Here is a 22,916-nt window from a genome sequence, read left to right as displayed (position 1 = left end):
TCTAGAGTCCAGACTCTTAAAAACATCGACAAGAAAAAATACTCTTGATTCAATCGGATTTTTGCTTAAATCAAGAACCAAGCCTATTAATTTGAGCGGATTTCCTTTTGATCCAAGCAAAAATCTGATTGAATCAAGAGTATTTTTTCTTGTCAATGTTTTCAAGAGTCTGGACTCCAGATCCAATGTTTTTTTTTTTTTTTTTTTTTTTTTTTTTTTTTTTTTTTTTAGTGTACGTGAAGTCGCCCGGCGTACAATGGGTCGAGTCAATTAGAGAGGTCGAACATGATATTTTTGACTAAAACTGCCAATTTTGATTTTTATTTCGACACAATTTAACTTCAAAGGCCCTGTCCACACGTGCGGGGTTCGAGGAACCTATTCGACGAACTGCTCAGTTCCCGGAACTTGTTCCTCAAAACGAGGCATGCTGTCCACACGAGTTCGCCCGAACTGGAACCGGAACTTCAATAAAACTATACAATTATTGCAAAATAATAGATTATTATGGCCGCCAAAGTAACAAAAATAAATGTCAAGACATGTAAAGGACGTAAAAAACAAAAACAAACAAATTCAAATCAAAAGAAACATATGCAGAACCTCGGAGTACGGGGGAAGTTCCGGGATTTGGAGGAATAAGTTTTTAGCTCAGCTAAAACTTGTTCCGGGAACAAGTTCCTCGAACTAAGTTCCGCGAACCGCGCTCATGTGGACACGGCCTAAGGGCTGCTTTCGGAAGAAAATACCACGAGGAAACCCGTGGAAACACGTTTTAAACCTCAAAGTTTTGTATGCGCGGAGTTATGAGCTTTTAAAGTTTCCAAATTTTGTCCGACCCCTCCTATTGACTCGATTCACTGTGCGTCGACTCAACGGTGGAGAAAGAGTTACGCGCATTACTTCTAATGGCCTTTCCGTCCCTGCAATGCACTGGGTCTGGGTCCAACATCATGGGAAAATGCACCAGTGTATTTTCTTCAAAAAAATACACTGAGAACCGTTCGGTACAATAAAAGGGTCGCAATGACCGATTGCAAAAATTGACGATATATTTACAGTTTAAGACTACAAAAAGTATACATCAAGGTACACTCTACTACAGGTATGGACAAATGGAATTTTAGAAAGTCGTCAAAACGCATAGATTTGACAGCATCGAGAGTACGACTGCGAAAACCTGCGCGGCAAATGGACGGTACGACTTCATACGTCACTCGATTGCCCATTTTCTCAGCGCTGCCACTTCGGCACCCCATTTGTCCATACCTGCAGTAGAGTGTACCTTGGTATACATGATAAAATTAACGAAAAAATGAAATTTGCTGGTTCAAACAAATGAGTCAATATGAAAATTAATTTTAAAATTATAGATTTCCTCGCGCCAGTCGCACTTTTGATAGTCGCTGACAAGACGTGGCTGTCATTTCCAGCATCAGCGAGATCCGTCGAATCTAATTTTCGTGTCCACAACATACATGTTTGGGAAGCGTTCACGGCGCTTGCCACTGCCTCGGTGTATAAAATCGTCCAAAGTCTCAACATCATCCCTTGCGCGGCGATCGAAGGGGAAACCCATCGGCCTTTTGTAAGGGTACAGCCCTTCTGTTACACCGCACAGAGGGTTCTCAGCTTGAAGTTCAGCAGTCGGTGCGCTCCCACTGACCTACACAGACAAAAGTCTTTAGCACTGTTGTAAAGTCGCTCCGATATTGGCACATTCTAGTAAGGTTTTCCCATGTCATCCCTAATACCACAAAAGAGATGCTCTTACAATATCTCTAAAACAATAAAGTGGCTCGCATTTAGCAAAAAGGAACCAGCGCAATCACAGTGTTGTTAAAACAAAAGTTGAGCTTTTAGCCGACTTTACAAAAATAATATGCAATAATTGCGACTCAGGCCTTGCTTTAATAAAAAAAACAATGTGCAAGAGGATATTAACATATTCACAATTTTACCTTAACATGGTGGACACGCATGGTTTTTGTAAAGTCGGCTAAAAGCTCAACTTTTGTTTTCGCATTATGAGTAGCCGAAAACCAAAAAATCTTGTGTTGTTAAAATGTTGCTTCTTCATAGTTATCTAAAATAATCGCCCAAAATAGCAAATAGTTTTCGCATCCCACTAAACAATTGTTAATTTTAAAGGGAAATAATTGTGTAAATTTTAACACTGTACTTATATCGACGGTGTAAGTCCGCAACCACATATCTTGGTTTGCGACGTCGCAGACTTCCTGTCATACTTTATTTTTTAAACAGAAAACTACTCAACGGCAATTCTTGGAACCTGGCGTGATTTTTCTTCTCTGAACGAGAAAAATTCTGCAAAAACTTCACAGAATGATGTCAATTTGTTTTTCTTTAAAAAATAACATAGGGGCGGAGATTTTAAGACACCGCAAACGAGATATGTGATTGCGGACGTACGCCGTCGATATAGCACTCACGAGTCGTGGGTATGAGAAAAGAGCGTTGTGGACAGTAAATTTGAATAATATGGGCTGCATTTTGCAATTTGGACCTATAAATTCTAGCCTGGTTTAAAAACAACGTATGTGCCATTAGTTTTCCTATGCACAAAAGTGTTTTCTTAGACGAGCCAGAATTTATAGGTCCAAATTGCAAAATGCAGTCCAATTGTGCCGAACACAGTGCCGCCAGCGTGGAGGCCTAGATACACACGGCAATTAATCGCCGCGAGTGAAAAACGGAAACCAATGGAGAGCCTTGATTTCGATATATCGATGTCAATGGATCGAAATCCAGGCTCTCCATTGGCTTCCGTCTTTCTTTCGCGGCGAATAATTGCCGAGTGTATCTAGGCCTCTAAACGTACGTTTAACGCCGGTTACGGTACGCCATCACGGTTATTAACGCCTGCAAGACCAACGGAATACTTCACGCATTGCGCCACATAGCACGGTCGGCGTGGAGCCTATATTAGCGCCTACAAGACTGCATGAATACTTCTCGCATTGCGCCAAACGCAGCGCAGCGCAGTCGGTCAGTTGGCGTGAAACTCATCAGCGCCTACAAGACTGTATGAATACTTCTCGCATTGCGCCAAACGCAGCGCAGCGCAGTCGGTCAGTTGGCGTGAAATTCATCAGCACCTACAAGACTATAGGAATGCTGTAGGACAGCGTGTCATCATTTTTGACTTTCTGCTCCAGTTTTAACCATAGTTAAACAAAATTACGTTGATATTCAGCATTTTTACAAGAAATAAGAATTTGCTCGATTTTGAAAACACTGTAATCACGCTGGTTTCTTTTTGCTAGATGCGATCCAAGTGCTCCCCGGACTTCTTTTAAAGAGCTTCAAAAGAGATCTAATACATAACGACTGTGTAAGTCGGCTCACATAACTCGGTTTGCGACGTTGCAGACTTCCTGTCATACTTTATTATTTAAACGGAAAACTACTCAACGACAATTCTTTAAAATTGCCATGATTTTTCTTCTCTGTGCGAAGAAAATTCTGCAAAAACTTCAAGGAATGATGTCAATTTGTTCTCCTTCAAAAAATAGCATAGAGACGGAGATTTTCAGACACCGCAAACGAGATATGTGATTGCCGACTTGCACCAACGATATACATTCCTTTAACTAGATACCAGCTGAATAGACTTTTCTCAACCCTAAAGATGGCTGCAGATACCTGCTTCTCTGTGATGGTAATATACGTTATAATCCAAGTATCATACTGACCTTATCTCCATTTTCCCAGTCTGATATCATCACAAAAAGCTTAGAAGCTAGACCCTCCGGTGTGCCCTTCGGTATTAGGAGGTACTCGGGCCATCCACAACCTCGGAGTTTATTAAATTTTGGAGCATTTAATGTTTTTCCAAGAGGCTGTCGGAAGTCGGTGGTTACCGTGAGCGTTGATTCCGCAGAATGACGCAAAATATCATTCGTAGACGCTTTCACTGAAAATAAGAAATGATCTTATGACATAGAATATACATTTCGTCCTAAAAGCAGTTTGCGGAAGTAAGGATTTAAGGTGATTCGTCAAGCTCAAGTGACGTGGTGGAACTGGCGTGCGATATATCGCATCGATTAGGTCAAAAATCTCGGTAGATTTTGAATTTTTAGCCAAACAAAGGACGATAGCCCCTGCGCAAGAGCCTAAAGAATCATTCTAAGCCCAAAAATCGGCAAAATTCAGAGAAATTAAAGCAGAATAGTGTTTGGAAAAAAACCTCGCATTTGATACAGAAATCGGTAGCTGAATCGAATGCGAGGTTTTTTCCCAACACTTTTCTGCTCTCATTTCTCTGAATTTTTCAAATTTTTGGGTTTAGAATGATTCTTTAGGCTCATGCGCAGGGGCTATCGTCCTTTTCTTTGCTAAAAATTCAAACTCTGCCGAGATTCTCTCCCTAATCGATGCGATATATCGCATGTCAGTTAGACCACGTCACTTGCGCTTGACGAATCACCTTAAAGAGATGGCCTGGCTCAAAGAGATGGCCTGGCTCATAGAGAGGGCGCGAAACAGATTACGCTACAAAGGTAGGCTTCCTGGCTTCCCCTATGAGTAGGCAGCTCATAAATTGGGGGTTATCTCCCAAAAAATTTAGGGAATTTAAAATATTTTTGACGCTATTTTGGGAATTTTAGGGTGATAGCTTGGTAGAAAATAATTTGTTGAAATATTATGTGGTAAAAAATAGACGAAACTAACGTTTTGCCGAATTTGCGATAGCAATAAACTGAAAGGGAATGTCAGTGCCCCAGAGCAGAAAGGTATATATATATATTATCTAACTTTTATCTGTTATATTTTTAAAGAGAGGATTCTCAGAAAATATTGTGCTCTAGTGACTCGATACCATGCTACCATGTACAACAAATCTAACAAAATTATTCATACGTACATTGGACTACGAATTTATCCAACTCAATGAAAACGTTTCGCTGGTTATGGAACTGAAAATTTTCACCAAGATCCGGATCATAAGCAGGAGCCAAAAAAATTCGCACAGTCCCTGTTACTTCACGATCTGAATTCACCTGCCATAAATAGAAAATCGATGTATTATTTGAGGAGCTTGAAGGACAAGGCGCATAAGTGTGGTTTTTGAAAAAAATTGAGAAATTGATAATTTCACGGAAAACTAGTCTTTTTATGCATATTCTGTGAAAATTCGTTCACTAATTCCAATTTTCAAGCATCAAAGAGTCAGTTTGAACTTTTTTTTTGTCATAAGGATCCATGTCATTTCGAAACTTCAAACACGTATTTCTCGAAATAGCAAAAACTGCACTTATGCGCCTTGCCCTCCAAGACTTTTATTTGATGATAACAGAAGAAAAAGAAAAAACCCTTAATTGCGAGTAATAAAACACGTACATAGTAGTGCAGTGAATATAATAAAATTATTCTAATTGTGAAGTTTTGACGACACGAAATGCAATGGTACGTTTTAAAATGTTACACGGCATTCTTGTTGGAAACTTTCCAGTTTCACATACTTTCTATCTTATCCTTCAAGATCATTGCAGGAGAATGAAAAATGCCCCCCTTCTGGATCGGCCAATGAACCTCTGACTGTCCCATCTATTGCACTTGGTGCCCTTCCTGTGATGAGGATACATGCAGAAATGAGTTTTATCGATTATGTTTTTACTCGCTACTCACAATTATTGTATACGTAAACGGCCGATGCTGCAGATGTCGGTAGGAAATTAAGACTGGAGATGAACGACTATATTTTTCTGTTCCATTAGATAATGGTATGTTCAATCCATTAGATACATCTATAAAACTTTGCTCCCAGTGAGTTAAGAATTCATTTTCCTCGACGGTTTCGTCCTGAGTGTGAACCGTGACACTTTCGATCTTGACGCCATCAAATCCTAGCTATTGGATCCAAATAAAATTCTGGTAAAAAATCGGACAGTGTTAACTTTACAAAAACGTGTCACCAAAGGAAAAGAAAGGAGAAAAGTCGGTATTATAAGCTCTGAAGAAGTACTTTCTGTTCTTTAAATCTGCCGCAAACTGATCCGGAACGATCTTGATTTCAATAACTCCAATCATATTTATGAGATCATTCATAAAGCTCGCCAGATAACACTGGAATCAGAATCACATACCTTGTCTTATTTTGATTTTTCAGAGGCTTTGTACACATCGTATCAAGAGTTAAACAAATCGGTTTAGAAAAAAAAAAAAAAAAAAAAAAAAAAAAAAAAAAAAAAAAAGTCAGTTGCGGTAACTTCTAGGTATTACCGTTTCGGGAGGTCTCAACTTCCTATCTCCAAAGATCATAAGATAGCAAAACTGCGAGCGGATTTTCGTAAATTTGTTTGAAGGCTTCAAAATATATTAAATATTGAGCACCTGTTCGACAGTATAAGGAGGTAGTCTCTCTTTGTGTCTGTTGAAGATCCAATTCACAAATCCGTGCCATCGGTAGAAAACAGGATCTCGCATTGAACATGAGTTTTCGTACATAACGCCAACGCCTTTCTGAAAGGGACGAAAACTCTTAAATTCCTTACATTGATGAAATCATCAATCCCCAAAATCCATTCAAATTTAAAACCTTACAATCTCCAAAAAAATGAAATCCTAAATCGTATCCAGATTGACTTTTTTGGGGAAAGTTATAAATAATATAGTTATACCAAAAAAAACTGTTCGTAAGAGTCGCCAAAAAAGGAAGTCGTGTTTGAAGAAAAACCCCGCAGAGGGTTTTTTTCCGTTTTAAAATGAACCTCCACTCTTTTTGGCGGAACAGAGAATTTTGAGCAGGGTGAAAAAATGACAAAACTAATCAAATTTAAAGGTTTTAAGGTTTTAATGGGGCTCTCCGTCTCGAAAATGATGTTGTCTTGGAACATAGCAAAAATTCAAACCGAAATCCAAAAGTTCCGTCGGCGCGAAAGCCCCACTCGGCTCGAAGCGCCTTCAATTCCCTCCGACACTTAACGCCCCATCCAGCAGTTGATTTAGTTGCCTACTGGACCGAAATTCAGGCAAGCTCAGGATCGTTGTTTTAACTACGAGCGCGCACAAGAGCTACCACGCACTGAAAAAAAATCTCGGTGAATTTACTAAGAAAAGGGTAAAATTACTAAGAATTCAGGGTTCTATTTGATCCCAGTTTTTTCTTGGTAAAATTACCATTTATGGAATTGGTAATTTTACCGAACAATCTAGGTAAAATTGTTGAACTTTCTTGGTAATTTTACTGGACCTCGGTAAAAATGCCAATATTTTTCATCGACTGTGGTAAAATTACCGGGATAAAATGGCAAAGTTACCGGGAATTGATTACCAACAAAAGTGGTATTCTTACCTGAGAAAAACAGTAAAAATACCGGTTTTTAGGTAAGCTTACCAGTCTGTCTTGGTAAAATTACCAATAATTGGTAAAAAAGTGAGATGGTAAAGGTACCAACTGACCTTGGTAAAAACGCCGAGAATTTTTTTTCAGTGCGACGCTATCAAAATTTTTAAATCATTATGATTTTTTCATCATCGGAAACGGAAAATGAAACTCTGTTCGGTTCGTCTACGACTGCAAGGAACGCTCTCAAAAATTGTTAGTCCTTTATTTTTATTTTATTCGCATTTCTTTAAGTTTTAGGCATGATCATCTGTCGAGATTGCGTATAACAGGATCTCCAGGATCTACAAAAAGGTATATCGGAAAAAGAATCGTTTCTTAAGTCAGTTAAAGAGTCTTCTCTCGCAGACTAAGACCCATCAGACGAAATTGAAGAGAAATGAAGAAGGACATGTGAATGAGGGAAAATAAACATCCTCGCATGCCCCCCCCAAAGTGACAAGACCTGAGACCCTCAAATCTTTTCACCCCGGCCGGGATCTAAACCCGGGACCCCTTGATTAATGGATAGTTGTTGCGCTACCCACTAAATCAACCGAGGTCGGCGAAAAAAGAGTCTGCAAAAGCGGATCCAGCAAATTGGCAACACCGAGTTTCCTCCATTTCGACCTATGTTAAATATTCGATTCTTGTCGGAGCACCTGGCCAATCCAAGAATCTATACATTTCTATAGGTTTAAATGGGAAAAACAGTGTTGCCAATTTGCTGGATCCGCCAATGAGAGTCTAAGTTCGAAAAAATTCCGAGTGATCCCCAAATTAAGAGAAAAAATGTCCCTGTTTCATAGAGATTACGCATATATCGATGACTGAAGTTGAAAGAAAAATGCGAATCTCCGATTGCGACGTTGCAAATTGTTGGTATTGTTTTAATTTTTACAAGAAAACGACCAAAATTTAAGTTTTTTTAATTCTTGCAAATTTTTTTCTTTCCTTGTGAGTATATCACAGAAGACATCAAAGTGACATTTTGGTTATCGAATTTAAAAAAATAAAACACAATCGGAAATATTGAAACGACATATTTTTCTTTCCTTGTAAGTTTCTTCACGGCAAACTTCAAAAAGTCATTTTGGTTATGGTTAAATTAAACAAAACCTAAAAAAAAAACCATCGGAAATTTTGGAACGTTGCAGTGGAAACTCGCATTTTGCTACTTCAGCCATCGATGTCTGATTACCGGACCATGGCACTGCGCTATCCCAGCGTGACCTTTGTTGTGAAGGGATCCATAGTAACCTAAATTGGGACTTGCTGTACATGCCTCGACCATATTACCAAGAATATCAATATACTCCTCGTTTTTTGGCGTTATTATTGTACCGTTTTCCTGTAAATAGGGAGAGAAAATTAAAAGGACATTTTTTTGAAGGTACATTGCTCAGAAATAAGAAGTCAGATTACTCAACAGAAGATGACTATTTCATTGATAAAATTGAGTGTTTATTCAGCTGATCAAAGATAAAATCAAAAAGTTTTGAAAGTAATGATGAATTTTTATCTCAGCATGAGACAAAACAACCTTTCCGTCAAATTTTGTATTTTTTAATTTTTGTATTTTTTATTACTTATATCTGATATCTTGACCCTACAATAGAAATGGTTTTTTAAACCTGTAGTTAATGTCTACTAATTCAAACTTTTTGTTTCTAACTTAATATTAACTTATTGAGCAGAATCTATGGACATACCACATTTTTTAATAAGTAGTAACATGTGATTGAAATTATTGTTTTACATTTTATTTTTTACCGTGAAATACAGTGACAGAGTGTACATCAGTAAGAAGATAAATCAAATTTAAATACAAACTGTATTTTAGTGGACTAAAACTGACCGTTTTTTATTCGTGAAATTTCGTTTCATTTTTCTTTGCTTATTCTTATAAAATAATAGACTTTATTTAGTATTTGAATTATTTTTCTAAAATAATATGATGGGGGACAAGGTACCACCTCGCAGGAATAACTTACATATAATACCGTGCCCTGTCTGATTGAATCTAGAATTCGCTGACCCCACAGTTGTATGTCTTTAATTGTCACGGTTTCGTTGGGTGGATATTTAAACGTCTGAAAAACAAATAGAATTAAATGCTTGCTAATTTGATTAAAATAACTATGGATTGACGAGATTTTAATTATAAAACTTTATTCAGTGCTCTGACTGAAAAAAAAAATACAAAAAACATCGAACAAAACTGACCCCAGACACCAAATTAGGTTATCTCTTTAAAAAATCTCTTCCTCAACACAGATAGATAAAGAGGGAGGTGGAGAGGAGAAATGTAGAAATAAGGGGCGGGGTGGAGAGAGGGAGAGAGAGAGAGGAGAGAGCCAGAGAAGTACAAATGAATTCGTACACTTAGATAGCTAAGACATTAAAAAAAAAAAAAAAAAAAAAAAAAAAAATTGCTGAACGTGATCACACGAGGAGAGATGACGTAACTGGAGGAGAGATGGGGGGGCATGAGGAGATGGGTCAATGAGGAGATGGGGGGCAATGAGGAGATGGGGGGCAATGAGGAGATGGGGGGCAATGAGGAGATGGGGGGCAATGAGGAGATGGGGGGAGGGGCAGATAGGGGGAGGGAGAGAGCAATGAATTCGTACACTTAGAACTGTTCCGACACTAAAAAATGATTTGTTGCACGTGCATGGGTTTCACCAGGATGAAATAACATCCCGTCCCCAATGCCACGAGGCGAGGGTGTTTCACAATTCACATTTCATGCAAATTAGAAAAGAGAGAAAAAATACCAGGCTGGTTTGCTTAAGAGATCATGTCGAGTAATGGACACTTGATTTTCTCAAATTATCAGTGGTAAAAATGTAAGACATGGAGACGTTGATGGCTAAGGACACTTTCTAATGACCAAATAATGTGTTCACTAAAACATCACTTACCCTTAAAACCGTATTTTTTTCTCTGCTTGCGTATGGAATTGAGGGCAATCTTTCAATTTTTGCATAGTAAGGTTCCGGTATAGGCTTATGCTCCTCAAACCTTAAGTCTGCTGTTCTCTTTAAACCATTACTGTATCGTTCAAAGTGGTATCTAAAAATGAGAATGTATGTATACAAAATCATAAGAGTACCTAGTAGTACCTAACTTAGTAAACCTAACGCCTGAAGCACGAAAGTGTTTCCATACGGTGGCTACGGTGTTTTTTCATGATAAAAGGAGAAAGATATAATTTTCTGGCTTAATTAACTCGGTTATATCGTGCCTTTTCCAACCTTTGTCAAACGATCACATCGATCAAATCAGTAGGAATGATTCGAGATAGAAATTAGTATACATGTTTATTTATCGAATTTGCACGTAGAAAATCGTCACCTTACGGCCAAAGTATCACAAACGCCATGCTACCTTTAAAAATGTCCGCCGCCATTTTATTTTTTTACAGGGAAATTGTTCAACAAAGCTGTCCGAAAATTTCCTTAAATTTTTTTTCTGCTGCCGATAAAATTCAGTGGAATTTTCGTACAGATTGAACCAACAACTTCTCTGTGAAACAATAAAATGACGGCGGAAATTTTGAAATGTCGCATGTCGTTTCTGATATTTCGGCCGGAGGGTTACGATATGGTGAACTGCGCATTACTTTTCGATTGATTTGATGATAAAAAAAAACGTTTTCTATTCACATCAGTTCAAAGTTTCCGCTCACAAAAAATCGAAGCCCACGTGGGTCAAAAGAATCACTCGGCTCGTTTTTATGGAATATGTTTTTTAAGGAATAAATGTCAAAGAAATATAATTTCTGCCTGTAACATAGTATGACTCACCGGGCTAGGACTTGTTGATGCATGAAGTAGAATAACTCCCCTCGTCGATTTTTAGGGGGTATGATCTCCCCAAAGTTATGAACTTGTAGACGATAGGGGTGGAGCAAATGCCATTGCCAGTGGTGCGTACTTACGCCAATGTCCTCACGGAAATAGTGAAGGAGATGCTCGTCTTTTGAAGTCGTTTGCTGTGGCGTCATAAAAATAGGATTCTGGAAATCGAAAGAATTTTAACGCTTGCATCTTCATAAACATTATTAATGCAATCATGGAAAGAGAGAATGAAAGGATTATTAACGAAGAATACGTCGTTTCAAAAAAAAACAAAAAAAACAAACAAAAAAAAAACACCGAGTAAACTTCCCTGCCCTGGAGAAAAAATGACATAGAGGGAGTAAAAGGGGAAAAGGGAGAAATAGGGAGAAAAAAAGGAAGAAACAAAGGGATAGAGGGTGATAGATAGGAAGAAATAAATAATGGGAACAGAGAAAATGTGGGAAAAGAGGAGAAGGGAAGGGAGACAAAAGTGGGACAAGGGTGAAAAGAAGAGAGAAAAAACGCGCCCTCAGCGTGGAACGTTGCTCTAGTTCGACAAATAATAATTAACTATTGGCCAACTTACACATCTCGATTTTTTTTTCTTTAAGATTATTTGTCTCGTTTCCTGTTTGTTTTATTCGTTTTTACCTTAAGCCTCCTCTCTATTGTCATTGGCTGTAGTGTAAAAAAGTTGCATCCCACCAAATTCTTCCATGACCCAAATACAAATAGCATTTTGTGACAGAGATATTAAAGAAAATTAAACTTCTTGATTTGTGAAATTAAATCATTTTCACATTATTTGGTAATGATCGCCGAGCTTAAACGCCCAGACGAAACTTGCAGCTAATTGATTGAAAGAATGATTGAAAGAAAAATAGTGCAACTTATTTCAATTTTATTTCAACAAAGTTCAATTGAGCGCCTGCAATTAGCAGGTAGTCAGCATACACAACATTCCGATACCGTAGCATTAATTTTGCCATCAATCAATCGCAATTGAAAATAAAATTGAAAAAAATTGAGTCAATAAAACTGCAAACTTACGTTAGAATCATACGTGCCATTTTTGATTGCCTCCTTTACTTTTCTAAGTATTTTGGCGTCAATAAACTTATGAGGCATAACCGTCGCCAAAAGAGGTACTTGCAGATTGCTTGTGTCTTTTCTGTGCATTAAAGTGATCGACAGTGCGTAGTTGAACAAATCAGGATGAACTTCATCACGCAAATATCCAGACATTGATACCAGCTCTTTCAAATCTCGTTGACCTAGAATGCGAAGTATATTCATTACTTAACGCACGTAAACTTTTTAAAATATCTCTCCCGATGTTTCTAAATTTGATCTAAAAATGAAATGATATATGTGCCTTGAATCAGAAAAAAATAAGATAACTAAAAAAAGTGTGCCCCGTTTGTGCAAGTTTGATCCACATAAAGCTTATTTTCCTCTCTCTCTCAATTCTTAATATCGAATTTACCGCCCCAGTCTGTACCCATGGTTGCCTGGTTGTCCTCAAAAATGCGGTCACGCTTTCATTGCTTGTCATGAAAGCTTCTCTACAAAATCGATGTATACTTCATTGAAAGGAAGGAGTTGAAGAAGTAGAAAAGTGCGGGGAACACACAATTCTAACGACCTTTGCCCACAGTATATTCGGGCAATATTTTTAACATTTATTGTTCTCATGAAAAGATTTATAATTAGGGGAAAGAAAATCATCAAAAAAGAGTTTCTCATACGCATGAATATTTTGATTAGTTTGGCAGCAAGCTCCCGATGCAGTGGATCGAAAGTGGAGAAATGTGTTTTGCGATCAAGCGTTTGTATCTCCGAAAGCTCAAAGTCCGGCATCTCAAAAGGTCTGTGAGAATCAGCTGTTGCGAAGTCGAAGTCTTCCTGCTCCAACGGAATAATAACAAAACAAAAAGAGTATTGAATACTGAAAAATTGGAGAACGGGAACTAGAATTATTTAGGGACATAATCATGGTCGTTCCCTGATAAGCTCCTCTCTTCGGGGAGTCCCCATGCGGTCTACTCTACGAGTATTGAATACTGAACAATGGGCCTGTTGCAAACTTTTGCTAGAGCAAAAATAAGAGTTGTTTCTTGTAGATAATGCCTCAAAAATCACGATGAGCGCATCGGCAAAGTCTGAAATGCACTCATAACTTCACAATCTGCGTAAGAAATTTGCGTTTTTTTAAGCTTCCCGCCTCAAAAACGATACTACGGCACAGGTGAACATTTTGTTAGAGGAGTCGCTCCATCGTCGGAAATATTCATCATGGCCGACGCTTGCACGCAGTTCCGCGCGTAATTCGAGGAGAGTTCAAGGTCAATCAATTCGGGCGTGGAAAATATGAACGTTAACACACCGATTGTTATCTGGTTTAATCCAGTTCAGGCGTTATCTCGTCCCATCAAACGTGTTTTGGCGGATTGGCGTCGGCCATGATGAATATTGCCGACGATGGAGCGACTCTTCTAACAAAATGTTCACCTGTGCCGTAGTATCGTTTTTGAAGCGGGAAGCTCAAAAAACCGCAAATTTCTTACGCAGATTGTGAAGTTATGAGTGTATTTCAGAGTTTGCCGATGCGCTCATCGTGATTTTTGAGGCATTATCTATAAGAAACAACTCTTAGTTTTGCTCTAGTAAAAGTCTGCAACAGGCCCATTGGAGAACTGCTGGAACTAGAATTATTTAGGGACATAATCATGGTCGTTCCCTGATAAGCTCCTCTCTTCAGGGAGGCCCCATGCGGTCTACTCTACGTCGTGATAAACGGAGGCTTAATGAGGCTTCGAATCAGGGGTGCAGAATGTTCACGGACAGACGACCGAAACATGATACAACTATTTCGTAAAATTGCATATCCACGAAATGAAGGGAAAGGTGTAATCTTCTCGAGACAGAGACTTTAACGCGCGAGTAGAAAAGTTGGATGGGGCGAAACACGTGATACAACTATTTCGACCTCCAAATAGGTCAAATTGCATATCCACGAGATGAAGGAGAACGTGAACTCTTGTCGGCTGACTCGGAGACTTTAACGCAGGAGTAGAAAATTTGGATGGGGCGAAACACGTGATACAATTATTTCAGCTTTCACGTATGTAAAATTGCATATCCATGAAATGAAGGAGAACGTGAACTCTCTTCGGCTGACTCAGAGACTTTAATGCAGAGTAGAAAAGTTGGATGGGGCGAAACACGTGATACAATTATTTACTCCCAAAAAGATGAAATTGTACATCACAAAATGAATATGATTATACGATGGGTTATACGATTCATCTAAGTTACATATCACAAAAGGTATGACTTACCCGACTGAGTTTATTATAAGGATTGTTAAAGAGCTTCAATATTAACTCGGAATCATCCTGTCTATCTGAGCGATAAGTGATACTCTTATCATGGTGGTTCTCCTCGTATTCTCCTACGTGAGACGCTACAAAAATCATTTGATTCAATCATTGATTCAAAGTAAAACGTAAAAGTAAAAGTAAAAATAACTTCGGTTACTCTCAACTCAAATGAGGATCATGCAATTATGATACTACGTTAATCTTATGCAATGAATTTTTAAAGGACGTGATAAAAAACTGAACATTTTCGCATTTGTGTAGGATTTATACAGCTATTATTTCACTGGATAGTCATTGAATTGGTTATTATATTGGATTATTTAGTCTTATACCAGTGAATAAAATTGGTTTCCTGTTGATGTTAAAAAGGTATAAATCCATTTCGAAAATTGCTAATTAACTTGAAAATTCAGGGATAAGATAAACAAAGGCTGTACACACTGTTGGAAATCTTTAAAGGAAATCTTGAGCGTATTTTGGACCGCGTTACGCAGAAAGGAACACATCAGACCACATCAGCTGTAGCCAAAGGACCCTACAACAAAACGGCCAAATCGGCCTAAACACGGAATCGTACGATTTTCTCAGGGATGATAGAGGGTCTTCCCAGACACTCAAAACTGGTCATATTTTTTGCCTAACCCCCAGGGAAAAGGGGGGGATGGGGGGTCAAAGTCAAAACCTTTAAATTAGCATAACTTCTCAACGGTTTGTCGTAGAAAGATGATCTTGGTGTCAAAATTTCCAAAAAAATGAGAGCTTTCAGAATATATGTATGAAATTAATAACATTTTAAAATTTGACCCACTTTTGGGGCATTTTACAAGGTCCCCCTTTCGTAAATTTTCGTTTTTTGAGATTTTCGGTTGTTCGGTTCGCACGAATCAAAACAAAAACAATTTCAAATGAAAGTAGAGCGTTTAAGCTTTAAAACAAGCCCAAGATGATCTTGGGGAAACGATTAAAAGCGGAGTTATGAGTCTTCAAAGTTGACGCGGCGCGCGGGAACCTTGTATGTTCCGAGTCTCAAGGTCACCTGCGCGCCCCGGATTGCCTGCAGGTTGCAAGTTTTTGTATTTTTATGCTTCTGTAGGTCATTTTTAATGTAAATCATTCAATGAAGATAGAATACTCGAATTTTTTTAATTTTACGGGAGGAGCGAGAGGGGGCTTAGAGTATCAACCATTATGTCCATCATACCTCATTAAACATTTGCTGACGATGACGATTCTGCTCTTATAATTTAGAAGAAACCATGGACCCTCAGTTCAAATATACATATGCTCCATACAGAACTGAACCATTTAGAAATTATAACCCATTGATGCCAAATTTTGGGGTACCCCTAATTTTAAAATTTTTTAATTGAGCTATAAGCTACAGTGCTTGACGGAACTCACTTGGTAAAGCCAAATAGTTTCTCGTAGAAGCAGACGAGCTTTGAGCTTCAAAACAAGTCTCAGTTATGCTTGAGGGGGCTATTTGAAACGCAGTTAAAATTTTTTGACGTTAATGTGGTGTACCTCGCCGAAGGCCCATTGTGTAAAATTAAAAAAATTCTGATTAAACTATCTTCATTGAATGATTTACATTAAAAATGACCTACAGAAGCATAAAAATACAAAAACTTGCAACCTGCAGGCAATCCGGGGCGCGCAGGTGACCTTGAGACTCGGAACATACAAGGTTCCCGCGCGCCGCGTCAACTTTGAAGACTCATAACTCCGCTTTTAATCGTTTCCCCAAGATCATCTTGGGCTTGTTTTAAAGCTTAAACGCTCTACTTTCATTTGAAATTGTTTTTGTTTTGATTCGTGCGAACCGAACAACCGAAAATCTCAAAAAACGAAAATTTACGAAAGGGGGACCTTGTAAAATGCCCCAAAAGTGGGTCAAATTTTAAAATGTTATTAATTTCATACATATATTCTGAAAGCTCTCATTTTTTTGGAAATTTTGACACCAAGATCATCTTTCTACGACAAACCGTTGAGAAGTTATGCTAATTTAAAGGTTTTGACTTTGACCCCCCATCCCCCCCTTTTCCCTGGGGGTTAGGCAAAAAATATGACCAGTTTTGAGTGTCTGGGAAGACCCTCTATCATCCCTGAGAAAATCGTACGATTCCGTGTTTAGGCCGATTTGGCCGTTTTGTTGTAGGGTCCTTTCATCGGGCAAATTAATTTTTTACAGGAAGACAGTTCTATGGATTTTTGTGCAAATTTCAGTGAATTTTCTGTACAGTGCGAATAAAATTCCTTAAAATTTTCAAGAGAATCCGAACAAACATTCTTTCGTAAGGAAAATAAAATGCTCAATTTTTGACAATAGCTGATGTGGCTACGTTACTTTCTGCTAAACGCGATCCATTTACTCACAAAACATACTTCCTTAGATAAATACGTAAAGTCTGCCACAGCAAATAAGCAATAGGTACAATATGGGTCAGTGCCATAAGTATAAATATTATTGCTTCACGTAAAAGTATATAGTGAGCTAAGTTGAAAAAATGTTTCACACTTTTTTTTCAACATGGGATCACGGAGAAAATTTGCTTCAATGTTGCAAAGATGGATCGCTATTGTGACCTCACTGGGTGTTTAAAATAAACCCGTATTTTTCAACAAATCCACGTACTTCGTAATAACTTTTTCAATACTTGGTTGATTTAAAAACCAAGGAGATTTTCCTTTTCAGCTCACAGGGTAGTTTAAATATTAAAGCTAACATTCCGACCTCTGTCAATGACCCATTTAACTCCCTTCACCTACTCACACCCTTTTGGTAAAAAAAAAAAAAAAAAAAAAAAAAAGTGGTAATTTTGGAAATTGGTGACAGAAACCCGTGTAAAGAATAAAAACACACGATCATACCTAAATCACCGTTATCAGCAACATTACTAAGCCTTCCTACACCGAGCATTCGGAACATAGTTGCCAGTAAAGACAACTTATTAATAATGTTCATGGTGTCGTACGTTGGTACCTATCAGGACACTTTTAAAGGACTGAAAAAACAAATGGAACGAGACTTTATGAATCAAACCACAACCACCTATGGTTAAAAATTACGGATTGATGGAGCTTCCCACAATCTTAGTTGAATTGATGTATATTTTATTGGGTAGGTTTTTTTTTCTTTCTTCTTTTTTCTTTAATTCAATGCATACGCATCTAAGATATTGATGGCCGGGATCGAATTTAGAAAAATGTGTACCTCCCATTCCGTCGTGCCAACGGAAAACGCCGTGTGAACTTTCAGCCGTTGCCACATTTTCTTTGACTAAACACGGATTCCCTTGTAAACTTATGAACATTTTTCTTCCAATTTTTCAGAAAATTTTGTTCGTATTTTGATCTGAAGTTCCTATGATAATTTCAAGGAAAAATATTCACAACTTTCCTCAAGAATAAAGATTGTATTAAAGGAAATTTGGCAACTCTCGAATGTTCATACGGCGTTCTTCCTCAACACGACAGCATTATGACGATGCAAATTTCCGCTCAGATCTTGATTTTTTAAAATTGATGAACCAACAGTTTTCTCCGCTCATTAAGTTTTTTTACATTTTTTTAAAGAGAGTATAATCTAAGATTTAAAATGCAAATGAAATATGCATTTCTCGACTTTAGCTTTCGATAAATCTTACCCGCCAAAAGCAATTAAGAATGGTTCCTTTTTTCCAGTTCATTGCAAAAAGTTCAATGAGAGGAGCTCAAACCCCTTCAACTAGTAGATAGGCAACATACACAACACTCCGATGAGCAGGTTTAAGTTTTCTGCCGTGAACGCAAAAACGCCGTAAACGTCATTTTAAATTTTTTGGAAAGAATGTAATTATCATAGCAGAAAAACTTGTGTGCATTGGAACAATGTTTTTACAGAATTTTTTCGCAAATAATATCAAGAACTTAACCTGAAAATTTGAGGTGCATGGGTAAAACAGTTTTTATTATTCCAAAAAATGCGGGAAAATCTTGATGGATTTACGGCGTTCTTGCTTTGCACGGCAGTTTTAGGTAGCCAAGTAGAGCGAAAATAATTGTTTCAAGATAAACATAGATTGAGGGCTACAAACGAAACCGCTTAACTGACAATTTCAGCAAAAATGAGATAGCGACTTAGCGACATTCTACGTACAGTATTAACTTAATAATAATACTATTAAGTACGCAAGTTGACGATTTTAGTTTTTTTTTCAAAGTCAGTAAGGGGAGTGCTGCAAAGACACTGTAATGTATACAAAAATTGACAATCTAACATTGCCTAAAATTACAAAAGTGGCGAAGTTTTCTCTTCGTTCTGCAAAATCGTTCGTTAGCAGAAAGGGACCGTCCATAAATTACGTCATCCAAGTAGGGAGAGGGGGGGGGCGGTGGATGACGGGAGGGGAGGGAAGGGTCAAGCCAAGGATGACGTAAGCTTTTCTAAAGGCAAAAAAGCTGATAATGCTTGCTTGTTTGACTGTATCTACTAATTTTTGTCGATTTTCTGCGTTTTCCCGAAGGGGGGGGGGGGGGTGGTGCTACCGATGACGTAATTTTTAGAGAGGGTCTAGCATTGGATGACGATTAGATACGGTGAGGGAGGGAGAGGTCGAAAAATTGAAAAAAATGGGCGACGAAATTTATGGACGGCCCTTAGGCGGTATTGCACGTAAGTATAGTAAGTAATCGAAATGGAGCATTCAAATTCTCATGCTTTTGACGAAAATCAATGAATTCTTAAATTTTGAAAACAGTATCCGAGGGCATGCTCGTCTACATTGATAAAAAAAAATAAGAATTTGCTGTAAAATAAAGTTCAAAGTTGTACTTAAACGGTTTTTGAGCGCAGAGAATCAATTTGGCACGTAGATTATTGATATGATCACTTTTTCTGGCACTGAGTTGACCTTATTGTACAAAAAAGCTAGCGTTATCTGATCGAAAGGCACTTTCCACAAATGATTTGAGGAGAAAAACTAAAGTGGTTAAAAGTGACACCTAAAAATGAGTAGAGGTTTTCAATAGATTCAAGTAACTGTCTTTCAATGCACAAATATTACGAAATTTTGTAATAATTATTTGTTGTAGCTCAAAAAAACGCCCTTCGAACTAATGAAGCCATTGTTCCTGATCTTTTGTTAACTTCACAATGCACCAATCACAGTAATATCTTTGACAAGATCTAAATGACCATGAGATATGATTTGCAATCAATGAGAGATTTTTCCAGATTTTTTGTTTCATTCCAAATGTTTAGGTGGTTCGGATGGATTCCTAGCTTTTTACTTCACTTTGTAGTGTTTAATCCCTTTAAGGACTGTGGGTCACTATTAGAGCAAATGTCCAAAAATGTGTTGTATAATCTTTGAGAAAATCTCTGGGATTTTGAAAGCAGTGCTGCTGGCTTGTGAAAAAATATGTCATCATTAGATATCTTTAATTTTCATATGCCAAAATAACAATCCTTGTAAGTGAAAAGATAAGAACCATCTATTTATTTCAAGAGCCGGCATTCTACATGCATAAAACTGATTGCTAGGAATGATGCTCAAAAATGCCACCATGAGAGAATCTTGACTGCAAATTTAAGACATAAATTCTTAGGTATGAGTGGTACGAGGAAATGAAAATAACACTGTTTCAGTATTAATGTAATGACTTTTATTTCTTCTCTTAATTTTTCTTTGTTTTTTTTGGTACGTGGTACACATTGTAAAAATTTCTTTATAATCTAAGACTTAGAATATCAGAACAAGTAAACAAAATTAACCGACAGAAACATAAAACATAAATAAACAATATCTTGCTTTCGCTTGGGTTTTACAAATATACATCAAAATGGATAATTACAAACATAAAAAAGGGAAAAACATAAATGCCTCAATAGTAAAAAGCTGCCTTGAGAATCTTCATTTCCATCAAAACTGCTTCAAAACGATGAACAGAGATACTAAGATGTTTCTCTTTGCTGAAGTTTTCTTCAAAAATACTCTTCAAATGATGGATCTTGGTAGCTCGGTCTCTCAATGTCAGGATTTTCACTTTTAAAGATGTATTTTCCAAAAGTATCAAATATCATTTAAAAAAAGAAAGAAAAAACTGAAAAAGTCTGTACAACCTGAGTCAAAATAGGAACACGATTGCTAGAAACCTACTGTTATAAGGGTCAAATTTGGCCACAAAGATACAACATTTTAAAGGTTGCACACATTCTTAAAAATCAGAAGTAATTTTGATGGGAATTAGAATGATACAAGAACAGCTCGGGAAGGAAACTGAATAAATTGACTAAGATCCATCGTAAAGAACTTTAAACTGTACATTAAAAATAAATTAAGAGCATCATTCAGGGATAGGATAATCAACGAAGATAATAAATCTCTCATTTCTAAAAGAAACAATCTCATTTTTCTAAAATGCTCATTTTACCTTGATGCGAAACGTTTCAAAGAGAAGAGAGAGACAGAAAACTGGAGAACTTCAACTCACGAAATAAATTAAAATAAACGTCTACAAATTTTAGACCCTGCCGTCCCTTCTTCAAGACTGAAATTCTAACTTTTCAAAACGAAAAGGTGTTTACATCAATTTATTTTGTGTGTTTAAGTTATATAATTTTCCATTTCTCCTTCCTTTCATATTAATTTAGCACACAATTGGTTGCCTGGATCTGTTCTTGGATGAAAAGTTCAGTTTTTTTAATGCTCTGGAAGGACACTTTTGAGAGCCTGAAGATAATTTTAAATGAAAAAGTGGAGATGAATTAAGTTCGACAGTGATAATCAAAAAGAGCTTTCCAGAAAAAGGAGATTGGATGCTTTCGAAATAATTGACTTAGGCTCAACTGAGCTGATAAAGCTTACGGGTATACTTTATATGATTAAATTACACCATTGCTGGACTGAACTGATTTATAACTGGATCAGCGATGCTATCAGTATTAACACAAAAGACAGCCTAATGTCAGAGGCTGCAAACAGCATAAGAATATGGATCGCACTATTCTGTTGAGAAATCATATTACTTCCAACACAAATATTCAATGTTAACAACATAATTCTCATAATGAATCAGCAAGTCGTGCTAACTAAGGTACGGAAATAAAAGGCGATAATATGTATTAAAAAATGTTTAAGTTGTAAAGAAAGATTATCTTCATGAGAGATTCTTGACTATTTTATAACTCAGAGCTTACAAAAGTGACGAGGTTTTAATACAAATTTTCTGTAAGGATCTCGCTGGAATGGCAGGATCAAGACTGATATTTTTCATGCAAAGGCTACCAGCAGTGGGCAGATAATCTGATCGCTGATAATTCAATTTCTCAAAATTACTGAGAAAATGGTCACAGCGATGAAAAAAAATTCACTTCTTTTCTTTATTCTAATGACCAGTTTTTACAAAATACATTCACTCCTTGAGAATGCAAAAAACCTGTCAGTAAAGAGTAAATTTACGGTAAGAGTTGACACTTAAACAAAATTCAATGCCAGATGAAACACTCTGAAAAAGATTAAGTGTCTACAGCTACTCAAAAATATTTCTTAGGAACTTCAATTTTTAGGATAGTAACAAGTAAAGCCATACAGTCATGTTAAAACATTACAAGCAAAATTATTGTGCAGAATGATAGCACTGGTTTTGGCATTCCTTCAAATCAATTGCCAGGAAACTCGACATATCTTAATTTTTTATAATCCATTAAATGCTCTTGAACTAAAGGGTGCATGACAAAAAATCATTCCAGAACAGTTGCTAGAGTCCCATTAGCATTAAAATAAGTAGATCATTACACAGAGTTCAATAAAAAAAAAGTAAAAAAAAATTCCTATCATCCTACCCCTGACAACAAAGAGACAACAAATTCAACAAATTGACAAAAAATTACTCAGTCTGACAATTTTTGGGAGTTTACAAAGCTGACATTTGGGTTCAGGATTTGTAGGTCCGGATGACATCCCTGATTGGGGCCCGGCACATGGGGCACTGGCCGCCACCTTTGCCGCGCCATTGTTGGACAGCACACTCGTAACACATGCACATGTGCCCACACATGTACAGAACGGAGTCTATGGAGCGTTCGTAACAGATGGAGCATTCATTGCCCGTTAGCGTATTGCTGTGCGCAGCGTTCTGAACCCACTCCTGCATTGATGGACCACCTGCTAGCGTTCCTTCTAGCATATTTACAGGCTGTTGAAAAGAAAATAGAGCAGAATTAGCATAAATTGAAAAAATTAAAAGAACAAAAAAAAAATCAACAGGGTTAGAAAACATTGAAGTTCATACAAGTAAGCGCTCCTTACATAGAGGTAAAAACTTAGCTTTAAGAAAAATACATCTTAG

The 22,916-nt window shown here is 37.3% G+C and overlaps 2 protein-coding genes across 4 annotated transcripts in view; both read right to left on the bottom strand.

The window, feature by feature from the left end:
- Nucleotides 1–1,263: 1,263 nt before the first annotated feature.
- On the bottom strand, nucleotides 1,264–19,587 carry LOC109033830 (phenoloxidase 2). Of its 2 annotated transcripts, none has more exons than XM_019046636.2 (14): nucleotides 19,399–19,587; nucleotides 17,457–17,590; nucleotides 14,541–14,665; nucleotides 12,948–13,104; nucleotides 12,250–12,473; nucleotides 11,164–11,375; nucleotides 10,279–10,429; nucleotides 9,346–9,444; nucleotides 8,553–8,702; nucleotides 6,361–6,489; nucleotides 5,656–5,877; nucleotides 4,892–5,027; nucleotides 3,717–3,937; nucleotides 1,264–1,666 (listed from the first exon to the last, which is right to left on the bottom strand). In XM_019046636.2, the coding sequence occupies exons 2-14, from the start codon at nucleotides 17,548–17,550 to the stop codon at nucleotides 1,436–1,438; spliced, it is 2,151 nt and encodes a 716-aa protein (XP_018902181.2). In that variant the 5' UTR covers nucleotides 17,551–17,590; nucleotides 19,399–19,587; the 3' UTR covers nucleotides 1,264–1,435. The 2 variants fall into 2 exon arrangements, with proteins under 2 accessions (XP_018902181.2, XP_018902182.2); XM_019046637.2 differs by having other exon boundaries at nucleotides 19,405–19,587.
- Nucleotides 19,588–20,208: 621 nt separating this feature from the next.
- Nucleotides 20,209–22,916, bottom strand: part of neur (E3 ubiquitin-protein ligase neur) — a 75,138-nt gene continuing 72,430 nt past the window's right edge. For both annotated transcript variants that reach the window (XM_019046595.2, XM_019046594.2), the window contains exon 10: nucleotides 20,209–22,763. In XM_019046595.2, the coding sequence (XP_018902140.1) occupies nucleotides 22,503–22,763 (261 nt within the window). In that variant the 3' untranslated portion in view covers nucleotides 20,209–22,502. The remainder of the gene's footprint in view (nucleotides 22,764–22,916) is intronic.

The sequence above is a fragment of the Bemisia tabaci genome, chromosome 8 (genome assembly GCF_918797505.1).
Source record: "Bemisia tabaci chromosome 8, PGI_BMITA_v3".
Classification (NCBI taxonomy): domain Eukaryota; kingdom Metazoa; phylum Arthropoda; class Insecta; order Hemiptera; family Aleyrodidae; genus Bemisia; species Bemisia tabaci.
The sequence above is the reverse complement of the archived record's forward strand: the minus strand, read 5'-3'. Positions and strand labels throughout refer to the sequence as shown.

Excerpts from the sequence above, each read along its gene's own strand:
- LOC109033830 (XM_019046636.2), bottom strand. The coding sequence starts at position 17,550 with ATGAACATTATTAATAAGTTGTCTTTACTGGCAACTATGTTCCGAATG. Across the intron at positions 11,376-12,249 it reads ATGGCACGTATGATTCTAAC|AATCCTATTTTTATGACGCC; the intron begins GTAAGTTTGCAG and ends TTCGATTTCCAG. Across the intron at positions 10,430-11,163 it reads CATCAACAAGTCCTAGCCCG|ATACCACTTTGAACGATACA; the intron begins GTGAGTCATACT and ends TCTCATTTTTAG.